At 48.4% G+C, this 19,829-nt stretch overlaps 1 protein-coding gene across 1 annotated transcript; it reads right to left on the bottom strand.

Annotated features, from left to right (window-relative positions):
• Nucleotides 1–2,629: 2,629 nt before the first annotated feature.
• nat8l (N-acetyltransferase 8-like) lies at nt 2,630–15,527 on the bottom strand (the record flags this gene model as incomplete). Its single annotated transcript, XM_084487103.1, has 3 exons — nt 2,630–2,997; nt 13,680–13,844; nt 15,206–15,527. The coding sequence occupies 3 exons, from the start codon at nt 15,525–15,527 to the stop codon at nt 2,630–2,632; spliced, it is 855 nt and encodes a 284-aa protein (XP_084343229.1).
• Between the last annotated feature and the right edge of the window lie 4,302 nt (nt 15,528–19,829).

Here is a 19,829-nt window from a genome sequence, read left to right as displayed (position 1 = left end):
TCTATGCTTCTACCTTGCACCGACACACATACATAGACACACGTACATAGATACACATCCACTAGTCACACGCACACACACACACACACACAAATCCATGCATTGTCCTCCTGTCTGCGCGCTAGCCAACCTTGCAGAAGGGAGACTGCTTCGATGACATTGAGGACCGGGGTTTTGGGTTTGGGGGGGGGGGTGGGGAGGGGGTGTCCAACAAGCTCCTAATGGAATAATAAAAGCAGCACGGGCAAGGCTCTGTGGTGCATGCAGACAGATGGACTGGGAATGGGGGTGGGTTGAGGCGGGGGTGGGGGATGGGGGGGGGGGGGGCTGAAGGGTCAAAGGTCAAACTGGTGAGTGGGAATGCTTCTAAAGAAAAGATGTAGGGGCTGAGGGGTGGGGGAGAGGGAGGGAGGGGCCGGGGTCTAGCCCAGGGTTGCAGTCAAGATTAGTGATGGAGGGTGAAAAGGGTGGGGGAGGGTGACGGATGTCGTGATGTCAATGTTGGTATTCTTTTTTTTTGGGGGGGGGGGGGAGGTTTTTTTTTATTATCTTTTGTGCATTTTTTTTGTCTTTTTAATAGTTGTAGGGGGGGCTCTGATCTGAGGCTCAGACAGGTTGGTTGGGGTAGAGGGGGGTGTCTAACTTCTACTAGATGTCTCACGAACACAGGTGGAGAGAGGCAAGAGATCGCAGGAGGGTCAGGGGGTTGCTACATGTGTTTAGCTGTATATATTCGCGATAGATATACATGGGCTGGGCGGTGTGTGTGTGGGGGCGCGGGGGAGGGGGGCCGCTAATGCCGATACATCGTTGTATGCTTGTGTTCGTCATCTCAACGCTCGTTGTGCTCAGTTACGTTGCTGTAGGTGTTGCAAGTGTTGCTAGCAGTCATGTCTTACTCAAGTTGTCGACCAACAACCTGGATGACTGGTGCACAGTCTTTAGCTACTTTTATCTGACGAGAGAAGAGTTTCACATACTACAGTGGTGGTAGTATTGTGCTGTTAGAAAAATAGTTACTAATTAGTCAAATGCTGAACATGTTCAAAATGTTCGAAATTTCATCTAAACTTCAATTGGTAAACAATCGACGAGTACACATAGAAACCAGTATTGTTGGTGAGATAATACTTGACTCGTAGCAAGAGAGAGATGCATGTGGTCTCATGCGTCCCACATGTGAATACAATTAGAAACCACTTGATGTACCCATCCATACGCTCACTCACTGGGGCTGGGTTATATCAATGCTCCATCAAAAACACACACGCACACATGCAATCACACGCTCAAGCAGTCTTACACATTCAGTGTATACACACACACACACACTCACACACATTTATGCATACAACCTCACTCAAACACACACACACACACGTTGTAACATGCATCTATATGTGATCTGTCTGCTGTGGCTTCATAACTGGAGAAAGCTCCGCCTATCCCTTTTGTTGCAACCAATCAAAAACATCCCCTGACAGTTAAACTGAGAAAAAGGAGGAAATAACGGGGGGATCAAACCTTCACCAAATAGGGGGGGGGGGGGGTGGAGGGGGGGGGGGGGGGTTGAGAGGGCGACGAGGGTCAGTGAGGACGGGGTATTTCCTGTCTGGAAAGCAGGAAGTGTTGGGATGTTCTGAGGCTGACTCCGGGGGGCGGATCTCAATGCTCCGTCTTGGTTGCTGTGTGACCAACGCTCTGTCCACTGGAGACGCAGTACCCTCAAAACAGGCCAAAAACGACCCCCCTGCAACCTCCCCATCGCATCCATCCTTCCTTCCTTCCTTCCGTCTCTCCGTCCAAACGTCCAGTCATCCGTCCATTCCGATCCGGCCTTCCGAGGGGGAAACGGCAGAGAAAGCACGCACTGGTCCTTCCTTCTGCTCCCCTGGGTGCCGTTCTGGCTGGGTGGGTGGGGGTTGGATGGAGAGGGTGTAGTAGGAAGGGAGGGAAAAGACGTCAGAGGTCTTGCAGGCACAGTCATGTAAAGGGTGTATCGATCTGAGTCATGGAGGGGCGGGGGAGGGCGGGAGCGGGGGTGGTGGGGGTGGGGGGCGGTCAGTGATTGGCTGGGAATGTTCCGGTTAGGCGCGGGGACAGGAGGTCATCGTCTGCGAAAGGTTTTATTCTCGACACCACGGGGGGGGAAAAAAGGAGAAGGTCCTTATCGTAATTATTCAAATCATACAGAATATTAAACAGATAAAAATGGGTCGGGGAAAAAAAACTCAAAATGTAGAGGTATATTTAAAAAGAATAAAAAAGAACAACAACAAAAAGGCGTGATATAAAAGCAAACGGAGAACAACCTAAGAGTCAGTGACCGTATGGCACAGCGGCAGTCGACGCGTGGAAAGAGAACGCAAAAAGTGAACTTTCCTCGTTCGACGCCCGTCGGGAAAAACAACAACAACGTAAAAAAAAAACGAATAAATTAAAGCTGTCAGAGGAGATCGACTCTGGTCTGGTCTGGTCTGGTCTGGTCTGGCCTCGTGCGGCAGGTTGTGGTTCTCTCTCTCCCTCCCTTCCCTCCCCTCTCGCTCCCTCTCTCTCCCTCCCTCTCCCCCCCCCCCCCCCCCCTCCCTCCCTCCCTCCCTCCCTCCCTCCCTCCCTTCCCTTCCCCTCCTCACTCCTCGCGGAGCTGCAGGCGGTAGCGGCTGTGGCGGATCTGGAAGAACAGCCTCTCCATCGCCGTGCGGCTCATCCCCGGCAGCCGGTAGTCGTCGCTGCGGTCCGTCCGACGGAAGCCCAGCGACTCGTACAGCTTGTGCGCCGCCATCTTGACGGCGGTGGTGCCCAGCACGACGGCGGCGTAGTTGTTGCGCACGGCGAACTCCAGCACGCGCCGGCCCAGAGACTTGGCGATGCCCTTGCCGCGGTAGCGGGCGTCGACAGACATGCGGCGCAGCTCCACCGTGTTGTCGTCCTCGCGGCCCTGCGCCGCCACGATGCCCACCACGCGGCCCTCCAGCACGGCCACCCAGAAGCAGGATCCTGGAGGAAAGGAGCGGGGACAGGAGGTCATCGTCTGCGAAAGGTTTTATTCTCGACACCACGGGGGGGAAAAAAGCCCTCACCCGCACGCCGGGTGAGGGTGAGGATGGGGGAAACACAACGGTAGCACTCACGCACGAGGGTAGGTTGTAGCTTAGGATAAAAAACACGCGCGCGCACACACACAGGGTGAGGATCAGGACAGACACGCACGTACAAGGGTTGGTTGAACACACATGCGGTTAGGATAGAAAGGACACACACACACACACACACACACAGGGTGAGGATAAGCACACACACACACACACACATGCACGCACACGGTTAGGTTGAAGCCAGATACACACATAGTTGGGATAAACACAAGACAGGGTTAGGATTGACACACACACACACGTATACGTTTAGGTTGAATACATGCAGTAAGGATAGAAACACACGCACAAACCCAAAGTTAAGATAAAATAACACACACACACACAGGTTTCAGATAGCAGTTCAAGTGGAGGTAAAGGCAGGCCGACATGTTTTTCAGGCTAATTCAGGCCAAAGGCTAAACCTCTAATGATTTAATTGAATCATCATCAGAATTCCAAAAAACATGTCAATTAGTTTCCTTGTTTTTTTTGGCGGTGGGGGGGGGCGGGGGGGGTGGAGAGATGAGAAAGGGGAACGGAGAGACGGATGGAGGAGTTGTGTTCTCGAGTGTGTGAGGGGCTTAATGGCATTAAGCAATGATATGTTGCTAATTAAAAGCAGAGTTATGATGACTGAGCTGTCAGTCAGGGACCAGCAGAAAGGCCCCGAAAGAAAGAGAGAGAGACAGGGAGAGAGAGAGAGAAAGACCCCCCATAGTGTCACAGAGTGAGATCTTACACAGTACGGGTCGGCTGTCTGCAAGAAAACCTTGCTGTTGTCACTTGTATTGGAGGCCCTTTTCCTGCTTTATTCTAAAACTATTTACTTTTTGTTGGTTGCATTAACCTTTGCATATCATTAAAGAAATTGCATGCGAGCAATTTCAAAACTGCAACGTGGTCAATGGAAGCATCCAGTTCCAAATTCCAGATCAGCTTAATCATCTTATGAGTTTGACTTGTTGCCAGGGACGATGATGGTGAGACTTGTGTTGTTGAAACAAATAAAAAATCGAAAAAGGTATGTTATTGACCAAAATGTACCGAAACGGTAGCAATGTGTAATTTACCAAATATGTTCATCTTTTGAATTTAAACTAATTTTCATTGTTCAACGTTGTTCTTTCATCATGATCCATTCACCTACCGAACATACTCTTGAGCTATCAACCAAATAAACCACAGGAACGTAGTTGACTTTAACTCCACAGGTTTTGTTACTTTTTAAAATAACCATTTGAATACCGCTTAATTTGCACACTTTCGAGGAAAAGCCCATCTCCGATCTGATTCCACTAACTGTCCGGCGTCCAATGGCTTATCTGGGCCGTTGTGTTAGCATGAGGATTAGCAGCATTCCCCTAGCTCCATGTATTTCGACACATTTCGATCACATCTGACACTGATTAACCTGACTTTACTGTCACTTTCGCGGTATAAATAAAAATCAATGAAAAGCATAAAAAGTGTACGGATAGGGTTTAGTAGGGTTTAGTCCGCTCACTCCAATCCTATTAAACCTGCCCTACTCCAGCCCCGTATTTAACGGCCATACGGTACACCGGGGAATACATCTGCACGCACTGCATCAAACCACGTCTCATCACGTGCAGGTCGCCGTGGCAACGTGTGTGCCACTGTCCACCCTGCCCACTGTCTAATGGAGATGTCATCTTCAAGCGATGTGGAATCAGGAGATTATTCTATATTTTTTCCGTAGAGGTGTGCATTTGGGAATTTGTGCTAAGCCAAGGGCGGTATTCCTAAAATAAAATATAAAAAAATATCCAAAATATTCCAAAGAGTTGAAATGCTTTTGAAACGATAAGAGACTCAGTCCAAGGTTATCCCCTAGACACTTAGCCTTTGTTAAATGTCGCATGGTTGGGCCAGAGACCTGTGGGTGTGGGTGTGTGTGTGTATGTTAATATTATTGTGTTAATATTATTATTGTGTGTTAGTGTGGTGCAGTAGCTGTGTTTGTTTGTGTGTGGGGTGGGTGGGGGGGGGTCATTTACATAAAGCCCTCTTGACCATCTGTTTCAACTGAGCCTGTGAGCACAGGGAAGATACCCTGCCAACTTCCCCCGCCTTGCGTGTGTGTGTGTGCGTGTGTATGTGTGTCTGGTGTGTGTGTGTGTGTGTGTGTGTGTGTGTGTGTGTGTGTGTGTGTGTGTGTGTGTGTGTGTGTGTGTGCGCGCTCGCTTGCATCTGCTGTATGTGTGTCTGTCTGTCTTCCAGTGCTCCCGGCCTGACACAAAGGCAGCCCTGCTCATAAAGAAACACTGCTATTTTTTCAACAGTCAACTCTCATCCCACCTCATCTGTGCGTCGTGACTTGCGCACTTGTGCTCGCGCTCGCATGTGTGTGTGTCTGTGTGTGTGTGTGTGTGTGTGTGTGTGTGTGTGTGTGTGTGTGTGTCGCATTGTATCGCGTCAGCCAGCGACCCGTCCCTGCCACTGGGTTTACGTTGACCCCTGAGCCGGCTCATGTCAGGTTGGGACCTCCACATCTGTCACAGCTGTCGTGGCGTTGGAACCGCCTGAGCGCCGTTAAAGAGAACACAGGATTCTGACAGGCTCTCCGCTTGTCATTGTCTCTGCTGTGGGGGCTGTGGCGGAGTGTGTGTGTGTGTGTGGGTGGGTGGGGGGTGGGGGGGGGGGGCTCCAGGGAGTACACCGAGAGAACGAGATGGCGAAAAGGAGCGAGAGAAAAGGAGAAAACAAGGAGAGATGGCGGCTGGTAGATCTAGCAGAAGCGGTTAGCGTACCTCCTAACGTATAATTGAGTGGCGGTGCAGTTGTACTGCCGCCTTGGCCAAACGCTCTTAAGATCGAAGAGGAGAAATGGCACGCCGGGCGTGAAAGTGAAGCGTGCGTGCGCGTGCCTCTGCGCGTGGCTAACGGGGAAGGCGTGCCGGTTCCGCGTGTTAGTGAGCGGCGGCATGCCGTCGTGATGCCTTGGAGCAAAAGGCGCTGTGCTATCTCTGGGCGGCCGCCGTAGTCATGCCCCCGGGGGGGGGGGGGGGCAGGGGGGGGGGCGGAGCCGGGAGCAGCAGCCGCCGCGTGTGCACTGGTGATACCGGCAGGCTTCGCACTGTTGTTATGGCGACGAGACGAGGAGGGCTAGTTAAGCTATGCTGGCTATGCTAACGAGATAGCAACAAATGCAGCTTTTTTAAATGGAAGGGGAGGACAGAAGGAAAGGAGCTTTAGGGGAGGGAAACGCCTCGAAGAGACGACTCATTCTGCCCCCGGAGAGACGGCGAGGAAGAGTGAGGAAGAAGAGGGAGAGAGGGAGCCAGAAAGAAAGGCTGAGAGAGCGAGGCACCACTGTGGAGGAGACCAGCGGTGGAGGATGTGAAAGGATCCATTATACCCGCCGGAGAGGGAGAGGGTGGGGGTGGAGGGGAGGGTGGGGGTGGGCTGAAAAGGGATGGGGGGTGGGGTCTGGTTTGAGTGAAACATCAATAATGAGTGGAATCTTGGTCTTCTGAGGGGTGGGAGCGATAGGGCTATGGGGGGGACGGGACACCAGCCTCCAGGCAAGATATAAGTTAGCAGGGGGAGCAGGCGTGTTGAATTTCTTTATGGAGCGCGAATACTATGACTGCGTGTGTGTGTGTGTGTGTGTGTGTGTGTGTGTACAACCAGAACCATCATAACAATGATGGTTCTGGTTGTACTTAGATGAAGCCTTAAGGGATAGTTAAGGTAAGGGTGTGTATTTCAGTGGTGAGTGGTCCATATAAGCTGTGATTGCGGCGCATGCCGACATTTTTATTGCAATACATTTTCCGTTTTATTTAATTGAGCAAACATTATCAGTGTTAAAACAGTACAACAGTACAGTGTGTTTTCTTTCCTCGATTACAGTTGTGCTGCTGGGTTTGAATTTATAGAGCTAGAGCCCCATCCCCACTGGACCAAACACCCACTCACACCCACTAACATTTGTCTCTTGTCTTGGGTCAGCGAGGTTACAATCGGCAGTCATTCCCAGGACGAATGACTGCTGTATTCACAGGTATTGATCGGCTTCAGCTCCGATGTGCAACAATTGAATTTTTAACCCTTTTTTTATGATACGACAGGCGTTGGAGTTCCGGACGTCTGCAGGTAAACGCACGTTTGTGACTCACACACTTACTTTGAGCGGGTTTTCCTGCATATGCGCCTAAATGTTGGTGGAAATGTGTTAGCTTAGCTGAGTCTACGTTGAAAGGCTGCCTGAATGCCGCCCCGTTGTTGAGCACAGCTCACGCACGCTCCCTAACTGCTCCTCCCCCGCTTTAGTGAGGAAGGGGGGAGGGGCTCCAAGGGTTGTGTGACACAGCACAACAATGCCCCCCCTAGTGACTCAGCTAAGCTAAACATTTCCTACACATTTTTGGTCTGTACGTCTCCCCAGACATCTCTCTGCAATAGGAGGCTCTGTGGCACAATCCTGCTGACAAACTACAACTATGGCCATTTTAATCTCAATATCAGACAAAGGTTGCGCATCATACCGGGAATTGAACTGCGTTGTGTGTGTTTTTTGTTTTGTGCTGCGTCTATCTTTTGGTTACACATCCACATCCACACACTCATACTCACACACACACACACACACTCACAGAAACAAGCTCATGTCAGCTGAATCGAAGCCTATGGGACAAGGAAATGTATCTGGGTGACAGATCCTATTAACAATCTCTAGCGATTCTTGTTTTTTTTCCAAACTAATGGCTCCTGTAGCTTATAGTAGACGGTAAACAATCTAGATTCTTGTTAAATCGGTTTCCATGCTGTTGAGGCTGAGCTACCGGTCTCATCCTCCCCTTACTTTCTTTCACTTTCCTCAACTGCCCTTAGTCACACCCCTCCCCTTACTTCTTGTTTTGAACTGCTCACCTATTTTAAAACGTTTTTTAGGTGGAATACACAGGATCTTAAAGTTGGGACATTTAAGAAGGTGATGTATGTGGCCAAGCCCAGATAGAAGGACTGTTGGAAGACAGGTTACGACTTTATGTGTCATAGTAGTGCTCTTTGTTTGCTATTGAGGGAGCAGTAAACTTAACTTAAGTTATGCATGCATGTACTATGGATCTCTTCCAGATCTCTGGAATCGGCTGAATTGAATAACCCTTTTATTCGGGCTCAGCACAGCGGACCAAAGTACTGACACTTGCAAAAAAAAAAGTGCTTCGTTCCTCACCCGACCCCCGACCCCCCCAAAAAAAATATGTACACAAATTATGCGTATCAGTGTTGATAGCAGCATTGCGTTGTTGTTGTTTTTAACTCAGATGCTCCACAGAACGGTATCTCTGTCAGGGTCCCACTATGGCTCCTCTGTAAAGACAGATAGCCAGTGTTTATAATGTGCTGCTTGCCCCCCACACAAGAGACTAGTGACCGTTCATCCCCATAGAAAACCACACTGCGGCGGCACCACAGCTGTGCAACAGTAGCATAGACGCGCTCAGTGTCCGTGGATGAACGGCGGCCCTTTTGCTCTGGACGGGCCCGCTGTGACTGAGGAGGAGTCTAAAGTAGAAATTTGGTTGTCTCGGTCATTCCTTGGTTTGTAATTCATTTTTTATGTGGTAAAACATTTTTTTTTTCCAAAGAAACACTTTGTGTACAAAGTTTAAGTTTAGAAAAAGAAGAAGATGTCTAGTCTACTTAGCTAGCCTCCAAGCAGAACATCGATCCACACTGTTGCCAGATTGGGTGGGAAATCGGGCCCAATCTGGCAACACTGTGAGCTGGTATAAAGAGTTTGTCAATGCCATGCCTGTACCTATTTGGCTTGTGTAAGTGTGTGTGTGTGTGTGTGCTTAAGAACCCATGTATGTGTGTGTGCATGCATGAGTAACAAAGTGCTGCATTGTTAGATCTACAAGCGTTTTTTCTCTCTGTTTACGGCAGGAGTGCGCTGCGCCCGATGTCACATTTGTCAGTGTAACCGACGCACCCTCCCGGTCCCCACGGCGATAATGATGGAGTATAAACGCGTTGCCCGGGGCAACAATATCTTCTACCGGGGTCGTATGAGGACAACGTGGTACGCTGTGTCATCGTGAGTTAATTTAACCCCACCCATCCACCCACCCACACCCACATGAACGGACGCACTAACATCCTCATAAACCACACATACCATCAATACTTGAAACCTCCCCCTCACCCCTGTGAGGTCAAAGGTCACAAACGGGGGGAGGGGGAAGTAGGGAGCAGCCTGCCACATAAAACACAAGACGTTGACGCTACGTACCGAAGGACACGGCTCAAGATGTGGACTACCAATACAATGTTGTAACGGGTATGTATTCAGTATCCCCCGTGACCTATTTACTCATCAATAAGGAAGTCTCACACACGCTTGCTGCATACGTGTACGGGGAAATACACTGTATGGACACTGGCATGTTCTCTCTCGCTACCCTGGCACATTTATTATTTAAAAGCCATAATTTATCTACCATCCCACAGCATGTGTACAGTGCACGTCACGATGCACACGTGTTCCCACACTCGTTGTTGCTTAATGGAATCTCTCTCTCTCTCTCTCTCTCTCTCTCTCTCTCTCTCTCTCTCTCGCTCTCTCTCTCTCTCTCTCTCTCTCTCTCTCCTTAGCTCTTCCTCCTAGTGTGGACTACTCCCCCAACCCCCCCCCCCTTCCAGCCCACCCTTAACCACTCGTGTCCGATCATCCCCCGACAACTCCGGTGATCTGCTGCGATGAAGACCTTTGATTGGTCAGTAAGGATCTCAGGGACCCCACAATGGGGATATATGAGAGAGAGAGAGAGAGAGAGAGAGAGAGAGAGAGAGAGAGAGAGAGAGAGGGAGAAGGAGAGGGGGGGGAGGTGGGGGGTTGGGGTCTTTGTTCCGTATCGATTCGAGGTAGACGTTGAGAAATGAGTGGCGGGCGCGAGGCGATGCATTATTAATGCTCATCGCCGCAGCTTCCTTCCCACGTCAAACGGCCTCTCTGAACCGCGCCGCCGTGTCTTCTGGTTTCCCCCTGCTCTGAGGTGGTGCGTTGCCATTGGTTACCTGGTCGCACACAGGATGTCTCCTTAAATTAAAGGTGCCATTTTTTTTTTTTCCACCGATATGGATGTAAAGATAGAGGTGTTTCAGAGGAGCGTGTCCGAGTCTCTTCTCAGAGACTGAACTGATGGCGCCTTGACGGTGAATCTCTGGCAGGTGTTGTAATGTATATGAAAAGTGAATTACAGAGGGGGGGGGAGGGGGGGGGGGTGGTGGTGTTAGGGCCAGATGTACAGTTCTGGGAGAGAACACCACTTCGTCTGCGCTCAGATAATGGATCATATATACCCCGGTCACACACACACACACACACACACACACACACACACACATTTCCTTAACCTAGATTCGACAGTGTGTCTGTTTGTGGGTGTGTGTGCGTGCGGGGGGGGAGGAGGGAGATAGAGAAACAAAGATGCTCGTGGTTAGAGGAGTGATGTGGGTTCAAAGACCATCAAGGGCTTCCGGTAACTTCCTCACATAGTAATAGGCCTCCCCATTGGTCATTTGCGACAATGAAAAGCCTGCAGATTGGTCGCAAGGGATTTTAAAAATAATAAGGGCTACGCGAAATCCAGAAGGGCAAAGAAGTAAGAAACTGAGAAGTAATCAAGAAAAACAATTTTCCGTTCTAAGGAGAAAGGAGCAGAGGGGGGGGGGGGGGGAGGGAGCGAGCAGGAGGAGAGATATTGATGTTCTCCTGAAAATGACAGTTGGTTCCATCCTCTGAGGTCGCCTTTTTCTCTGAGCACACCCTGAGCACAGCAGGTTCCTACCCACCCACACACACACACACACACCATACATTGTATCACACACACACACACACACACACACACACACACACAATAAGATATAGGAATGACCCCTCCCCCATGCAACGCCCCGCTTTACTAACAAGCATCCGCCTGCCTCCCCTCCCTGTCACATGTGTCTCCCATGGTATCCCCCACCCCCACCATCATATCTCTCTCTCTCTGTCTCTCTCCCCCCCCCATCCATCTTATGGACCTAAATAAGCCACAGTAGGCAGCAGTGTAGGAAGAGGTTGTTCCCTGCACACACAAACACACACACACACACACACTGCAGGGAGCCTGAGATGAAAGAGATGAAGAGACCCCATTGGCAGCTCCTGACTCTCTCTCTCTACTGGGGATCTGAACCCCTGTTCCTGGAGCCCATGTGTCAGTGTGTGATGGAGCTTATGCATAAGGGTACGCATCCGTGGCCGTTTTCGCTCATGTGTTAGCTTCGATAATAGCCATAGATGTGCTAGCTGAGGTGTCGGCTCATCTGTTACCTTGGTGTTCCCTAGTGTTGGGCGGCGGCGGTGGTGGTGAGGGGTGGGTGTGCTGCAGTAAACCTTGCTCCTACCCGGGGGCCCCTCGTGGAGGCCCAAGTGGCTGACCTGAATGGGCTGGTAGTCTGGGAGCTGCCCGTGTGAATCCCACGGAAGTGGGTCAGAGGACGGGTTACACTATAGAGTATACCTTCGTTAGCAAAGAGACAAGAGAGAGGGAGAGAGAGAGCGTTTGTCTCGTTTTACACTGCAAAACAGTCTCTTAATTAATTCCAATGTGGACGTTTAATATTCACGAGGTTCTTTTTGGCCCAACGCTCTGGGAAAACCTGCAGGCGGAGAAAAAGTGTGTTGACAATCTGCTGACAATACAAACTAGCCATCCGTCTCATTTCCCCTAGCTTTGTGAACAGCCAGCCCCCCTGTCCATTTCCCCTCCCCCCACTCCCCCCTAGCCCTCCTCCTCCTCCTCCTCCTCCTCACAACCTGATCATTACCAAGTCTTCAGAGTATTGATCGCCCTGTGTGATTGATAGGGCCGCGGATGATTGGGGTTACTTGATTGCGTCCGCAAAACACCGGGCCGAGCCCCTGCCCGGGTTTCGCCCGGCCGCACTCTCACTGACGCGCAGATAATGGGCCTGCTAGCGCGGCGCCCTGGAGCTAACATCCAGACACATGTCGGTTATTACAGGGGCCTCCTCCCAGCGTGATCATCATGCTTCTTACTTCATCATGCTTCTCCACGCTTCTCCGCTTCCCCATAACACACACACACACACACACACACACACACACGTATGTAAAACTGTTGGTCTCACATGCTTCGCTTACTGGATAGAAACACCGGTGAGCAATCACATGTGCCGACGGTTCAAGAGCAGAAAGGACTTATTTTGAGAGAGGGTGGAGGTGGAGGGGTGAACCCGGTGGTGTAGGGGGCGGTGCGTTGGCGCCGCCACAACGCGCATTTTCACACGCTCGTATTGCTGAAGAAGAGTGCCGTGGGAGTAGTCGCCCACCACACACACACACACACACTTTGACGCTTTATCCGAAGGGTGAGCGTGTCATGGGAGTATTTGGACGATAAAGTGCGCGACCGATGGATTTCCTTCACCCCGATTAGAGTAGTGAAGGAAAGGAACGCTGTGTACTGCAGCGACTGTATCAGCGCTTTGGCTCGGGCGATCGATGGACACCCCCCTCACCCCCCCCCCCCACCGGCCTTACTGTAATCCAGCACAAGAGGGAGAGAGAGGCTAGGAGAGGAAAGAGAGAGAGAGAGAGAGAGGAGGGGGAGCAGGAGAGGTGAGGGAAAGGGAGGAAATGAGAGAGAGAGAGAGAGAGAGCAGTGGAATGGAGATGGGGATGTTTTATGCCATGACCCAGGGGAGGGTAGAGGAGGAGTGAGCAAGAGAGGGTAGAAGAGGAAGTGAGGAGAGGAGAGGAGAGGAGAAGGCGGGAGAGGTGTGAGGAATCGAGGGAGGAGAGGTGGGTGGAGGAGGGTAGAGGTAAGAGAAGAGATGGAGGAGAGAGAGAGAGGGGAGGGGAGGAGAAAGATCAGAGGGAGGAGAGATTGGAGGGGGGTAGAGTGGAGGGGAGGAAAGGAAAGGAGACTAGAGGGGAAGAGAAACAGATGAAAGGAGAGACAAAAGAGGAAAGGAGATGGAGGCGAGAGGAAAGGGGGAACATGGAAAGGGAAGAAGAAAAAGATGCTTTGCATATTTAATGAGTTCTGTGCCACTGCATTGGTGGAGAAAACAGAGTGTGTGTGTGTGTGTGTGTGTGTGTGTATGCAAATGTTTTCTTCCTGATGGTGTGGGTGAACATGTGTCCCTCTTACCTCATTCATGTCAACATAAAGTGACAGCTACATGACAGATGTCATTACTCAGTTGCGCCGATATCTTGCCTGTTACACCAATCACCACTAATCAATGTCATTTTTGTACTGTTAACTTTGTAGGGTTCCTTTCAGGCCCATCTCCCCCCCCAACCCAACCCACAGACATTCAAAACAGAAACAAACAAAAAACACACAAATCTGTACTAACTAATGCACACACGCGTGTTAGTTGGCATAGCTCTGTGTGATTTTACTCAAATCGTTTTGTTATTTCGGGGGGTGCCCACACAGTTTCTGTTGTTCATTACTCCCTTTAGTTGAGGGGTTCTGGAGGACATCTTACCTGTCGGTTTCATGTAATACGCGTCTATGTCGGCCATGTCCGTGTGCAGGGCACATTCCAGGTAACTGAGGATAACTTTCCTGCTGTAGTAGTAGCGCGCGCCCATTAGAATAAACGGCGCACAGCAGGTCAGGGCGAAGGATTTGGTCACGACAAAGCACATTACTATGGAGAAATGGAAGAAAGATAAACGACACCTGTCAGAAAAGAGAATCACATGTTTGATTTGGCGGGAAAGAAACCCACGGTCCCACAACAGAGCAAGTTAGAAAGCACGGCAGAAGCAGATCACAGATGCACGGTCGCTGTGTGTCCGAGCATTAAGACACACCAATAGGCATGGAATACATTACATTCATGTGATTTGGGTGACATTCGTTGAATGAATCAAAATTTATGAAAATGGGTTTGTTTTTTGTTGGAGCCGTCAGCTGTGTCCAGCAAAACACAACCATTTGTTTTTGTCATGTTTCTTTTATCGACCTCAGTTCACATGACAGTAATTCTTTGACCGAGGCACTGGGGGGCGCATTACAGCGCTGCTAAGTAGGATCGGTGCTGCATAGCATGTTGTGTGACTGCCATGCACTAGTCGATAGTGATACTCCAGTGCATCTCCCTCGTGCATCCGAGGCATCTTCGCGCCGTACTGAGAGTGAATGAAACGATGCGGCCGTTGCGTTTAAGCACATAACTAAACATAAATTGAGGCTATAAATAAAATACAATGAAACAAAAAACATATTTTTTTTGTCAAATTTAAGGGTTTTTTGTGCGATTATTTCATTGTGTCACTGAAAGATTGTTTTATGATTTATATAAAAATATATATATATATATCTGATGTGTCATCGTGTTGAATTAGAAGCTTTTCCGTGCACTTCTTTCATGATTCTCCGTCGGAAACATAAACAAAGACCCAGCAGCAGACCCTCAGTGCGCGACAGGAGCACGCCGCTTATCTGTGCAGGGGCAGGGAGTGCTCTGATGTGCGCGCTGTGTGCCCACACAGCAGGGGGTAATATATGTGTGCGCTGCGATGGAGATCCAGGAGTGCATTTGGCCAGGCGCGCACACCGTAGCCCACACATCCCCAAATGTATTAATTAATTAATTTATACGCCGGCGCGTCACAACATAACATAAGAGGAGCCGGCTATACTGCTGATAACATGCAACAACACTCGCGTGCGCGTGGCCATGCCTATTGTTGCATGAGCTACATGCCGGTTAGTCGAGTCGACCGGGGCGACGTCGACATATGGGTCCGTTATTACAAAAGAACCAGAAATCTGTGTACCTTTTTTGACGTTGCAGTAAAAAAAAAAATACTAGGAAGATTTCAAGGTTTTTCATTTCAGACAGAATGAAACTGCAAGGTAGCCTATTCTATTAAAGAGACATCATTTAAAGGGTCATGCGTTCACATTAATAGAGAAAGCGTACATTTAATGAGCTCCAGAACGGACGGGTGTGTGTGTGTATTTCTGAAGTGATGTGCCGCTGCTGGTGGCGAGGTTACTTACATGTCAGAAGAGCATATAAAAACTGGGTTTTAGGCTGTTGCCTCAACCCCCTGAACGCTGTGTTGGGTATTCTTTCCGTGATACCCTCGTTAAAGATGCGCCGCACCTCGCCATGATCCCCGCGCTCAAACTCGCGGATGAACACCGCGTCTTTCTTCACGTCCCGGTCTTCGACGGGATTCAGGGCCGTGCTGGCCGAGGAGGGGCCCCACATATGTGAGGAGGACACGATCATAGAATCTTTTTTGGTCCCAGGTATAGCATCGTGTTCGTCCGCAACAATTTTAGTCTCGCAAACCATTTTGGGAGACGAACAATGCATGCAACTGGCCGCAAAAAAACAATTGTAACTGGGAAGAAGAAGAAAAACAGGGGGGGGACTCGAAGATGGATGGGGTTGTATGTTTCTTGTTTTAAAATCAGATAAAGAATGAATGAAAAAAGGCGAGGGATGTTATGCTGCAACCCCGAGCGTTTCAGACGACCAAGATTTGCCGGCGTAGTTCAACCTGTATTTATAATAGCGCGTCGCTGGCAGATTCAGTTTCAGGGGTGGGAATATACTTTGCTGCGCTGCGATTGGAGGAAAACTGGTGCCACGTGACCCTGATACACGCAGCGGGACCGGCGAGAGTCGCCCACTCGGATTCTCTAAATGCATGGTTGTTTATACCGGCACAATTCTACACATGTGTTCTCCAATAGCGGGGGGTTTGGGGGCAGCAGCAGTTGCAAGATTGCGTAGTAGCCTGTACCGATATATTTCTGGTTTGACTTCGTCGTTATGCTTCACAATTAGGAATCCCCCCCCCCCTTCTGCGTAGGACTGGGAGCGCCAGGCATCGGATGGGACACCCATCGCCGAGCTGAAACGCATAATTTCAGGGCTCTGCGTCAAATTCGAACCGTTCAGTAGGTGATAACGGCGATGGGAGCCTGCACAGTGGAGACATATTTAATGCATGTATGCAGAAAGGGAATTCGCTATGCCGAATTTACGTTCTCTTTTTCCAATGCCCCACTGGTCGTTTCACTCGATCCCCCAGCATTGACTGACAGCTCTGCTGCAGTGCAGTGATTCCTCTCCTCCTTCGGTTCGTCGCCCTTCGACTTTATCTTTTTGCACACATTTAAGGAATAAAAAAAAGTTTTGTATCAACGCAAGACACCGTCTCACGTTGCCGAGTAGCCTACATTTCTCAGCCCAAAGGAGACGCTACGTTTGCTACCATCGCCATCACACCTCGTCTATTGTTGCGGACTGGCACTCCCTTTCATAGCCTGCCCTCCCGACTGATATCATAAACCGCATTCAAGGCGGTTCACGTGCCATGCGGAGGTTAGCCTGCTGGTTTGATGTTACAGTTCTTCAGTTCCCTACGACGATTCTTTTTTTTTTTTTTGCAGCTCCGTTCGCTTTTGTCAGATTTTGACTGTATCTGACAGACTTGTCAGATACAGCCCATTTAAAAGGGCTGTATCTTGATAAAGAGATTAATCTAATTATGTAGTTCTATATTTTGTACACCAAACCGCGAATGAAACAGCAATCGAAAACAGCGACTAACGCATCATATATTTGAGTCAAACCTAGTTGAAACTGGATGTTTGGAGGTTACTTCTCTCTATCGATAAGCCACCATCCCCCCTTTTAATACTGAGTTACACACTAGGCTGCCGAATGGCGTCCTCCTGAGGAAAAAAAAGAAGTATTTCTTGGTCGGCCATTAGGCCTATATAAGTAGCCTATGTTCGATACATAAAGTCCATACGGTGCTTTTCGGAAGCCCGGTCCGGGCGTGTGCTTTTCATAATGCGGCAGGGCTGTCACTCCACCGCATCGTCACCTGCTTTGATGCGCGTGAACAGCTCTTCCCCGCCAGCAGTCTGCAGATTCTCTTGCGCATGCGCGATATCTAATCGAATGAGTCAACGCAGCTTGGGATGGTGTTTTAAAAACTATTTTTCGAAATAGGCCGACTTAAAAACAGGCCGACTTTTTGTTCTACCTATCATCAAAATGTTCCTTTACATTCCATTCTATATCATTTACTCTTACTATTTATTATTATTTTATTTGTATTATTATATTGTGTATATTTTAGATTTTCTTTGGCGACTGTCTTCTACAAGACAAAAGGTGTGTGTCCCTGTTCTTCTGTCTAAGGTGCTCCGTGATGGTGGCCTGGAGCAGAAATTACAAAAATGTATCTAGCCTACATGCCTACTGCTTTGTCTGTTACATTTATATTTCAAGACTGAAAAGGAGATTGCAGTATGGGCAGATACAGATATTTTTCCTTATCTTTATGGACATTGCAGTGAGAATGTATACTGCTTATTTTACTACACTTATCATTTGGTTTTTTCCCTCGGGGCAAATGTCCCTCCACGGGGTCAGGGTGGGAGGTATAAAGGCTACAGGGCAACACTCTGACCTTTGATTTCCTTCCCTCTCCAGCAGGTCTAAGTGGGAGTTTTGTGTAAACAACTGTTTCCCTCTCACTTTGCTAAAGAGTGAAGGACCGCTTTCGCAATCACAGTGTTTCGGAAATATGGCTCAGTTTGGTTCAGAAGCTCTCTCCATTATGGTGAAAAACCTGCCCCACGCATCTTAATCTGGATCCAAAACGTTTTTCCCCAGCAAGTCCCCTCCTCTTGTCATCAGAACAGTAGTTCTTCCAGTCAGGCTGAGTGTGGCCTTCTCTCAACCATTCATGTTGAGTTGCCAGAATCAACCGTAACGTTGAACTTGTGACTCAAGAATTGGTGACACAGTCATTTAGCTTTTTTACTGTAACAGTGACCATGGGAATCAAGAATTTGTGACCACCAGTATAATTCTGTTTTTGAGTATTATGTATCTCAAGACTAAATAATGGCTAAATGCCTGCATAGAAAATGTACACCCTGTCACTCGGGAGTGGCAGAAGTGTACCCTAACTTGTAAACAGTACAACAGAACAACAGAACAGTTGACATATAAAAACAAAATTAAAGTTACATGATGCTTCAATAAGAATTAAAGTCACAATGTGTAGAATAAGGACCTTCTCAGATAGTAGGTAGGAGACTTTCTGAATTCGAAAAACTCCAACAGTGTTCTTCCCACTCTATCTGGCTTTGCAACTGTCAGCATGCTGACATTTGCAATGCCATTTCCAGCCTTTTTTATTTGTACAATCATCAGCAATGACTACAGATATGTCCTGGCTATTTTAAGCTACGAGCTAGTTGAAATGTTAATGTCATGTTATGTCAATGCTAATGAAATCTAATACATCGGTCAAAACAAAGCAGGTGTATTATATATATATAATTTTTTTTCATATGAGTCGTGCTCTCTGTCTCCCTCTTGTGGTTCGTAAAGTCAGCCATACGCGATATGACGTATTGAAATTATCGTCGTAACTATAGCTACGGTAGGCAATGGGGATCAGTGTGTGTGTGTGTGTGTGTGGGGGGGGGGGGTGTCTGTGTGTGTGTGTGTGTGTGTGTGTGTGTGTGTGTGTGTGTGTGTGTGTGTGTGTGTGTGTGTGTGTGTGTGTGTCTGACAACCATTACAATAACACACTCGCATGTCATGTGGTGTGGAAGTCGCTGTGAGGGTGGCTTATAGGCTTTTCTACCTCAACACACTTACCGAAAAACAAATGATCGTCTTCTGCGGCTCATGTGAGTCAAAAAGCACTCCAGACAAAAAGAAAAACTGAAAAACTATACATTTATGTTTACTTGGCACGTAATTACAAATAAATTCCAGTTCTTGGCATTTGGAATTAATATTTACTATTCAACAAAAAACGGACATACCTCTGCTGAACAATGAGTAGAGGGCCTGAGAGGAAATACATGCATATTTAATGCATCATTATTATGCATATCACTTATTCATGGTGTCATGCTGCCACTGGTATCTGCAGATTCCTGAAGACGTTGTCTAAATAAAGTTGAGACATTCGATGAACGGTGCAGAAAAACAAGTCACACGGTGAAGCATGGTCTAAACATGAGGACTGACGAGCAGCCCCTCAGGGTCATTTAGATTGATCGATGTAACATTCAATTCGACTCTCAGTTTGTGGTTACTGTTTTTCTCTCCCCTTTCTCTGCTGCAGTGAGGAAAAAACAAAACATAAACTAAATTGACTATCATAGTAAAATACTTCCTGTGAGATTGCTGTAAACATCACACAAAACATCACATCACAGTTCGTCACATCACAGTTCAAAACGGTCCTATCATGCCAGTGTCAGCTCGGAGTTGATTCTAGGTTTAGTTTTTTACTTGCTATACAACTATACAGTCCAAGCTACTCCGAATGAGAAAAAATATCCCACATTAAGCCATGCTCTTTGACTATTGGCTGAGAGAATCCCACCCCCTGTGAATGCACAGTATAGGCATATCGGTTCTCACACACTCTCCCTTCATCGCACACACTGCATCAAACCACTACATTGTTTGTCTCTATAAAGGTGTACAATTTATTTCCATACTTTGCATTATGTATTTCTATACAATGTGTCGGATATGTCCTAATCTTGTTTCAAACTTTGCGTCTTTATTTTCACATAAAATGGAGGAGGAGCCCCATCCAGTATTGATGAGGAGGCTGATGAT

This window comes from Micromesistius poutassou, assembly GCF_964030765.1.
Source record: "Micromesistius poutassou genome assembly, chromosome: 23".
NCBI classification, from domain to species: Eukaryota; Metazoa; Chordata; class Actinopteri; order Gadiformes; family Gadidae; genus Micromesistius; species Micromesistius poutassou.
This window is presented reverse-complemented; position numbering and strand designations above follow the sequence as displayed.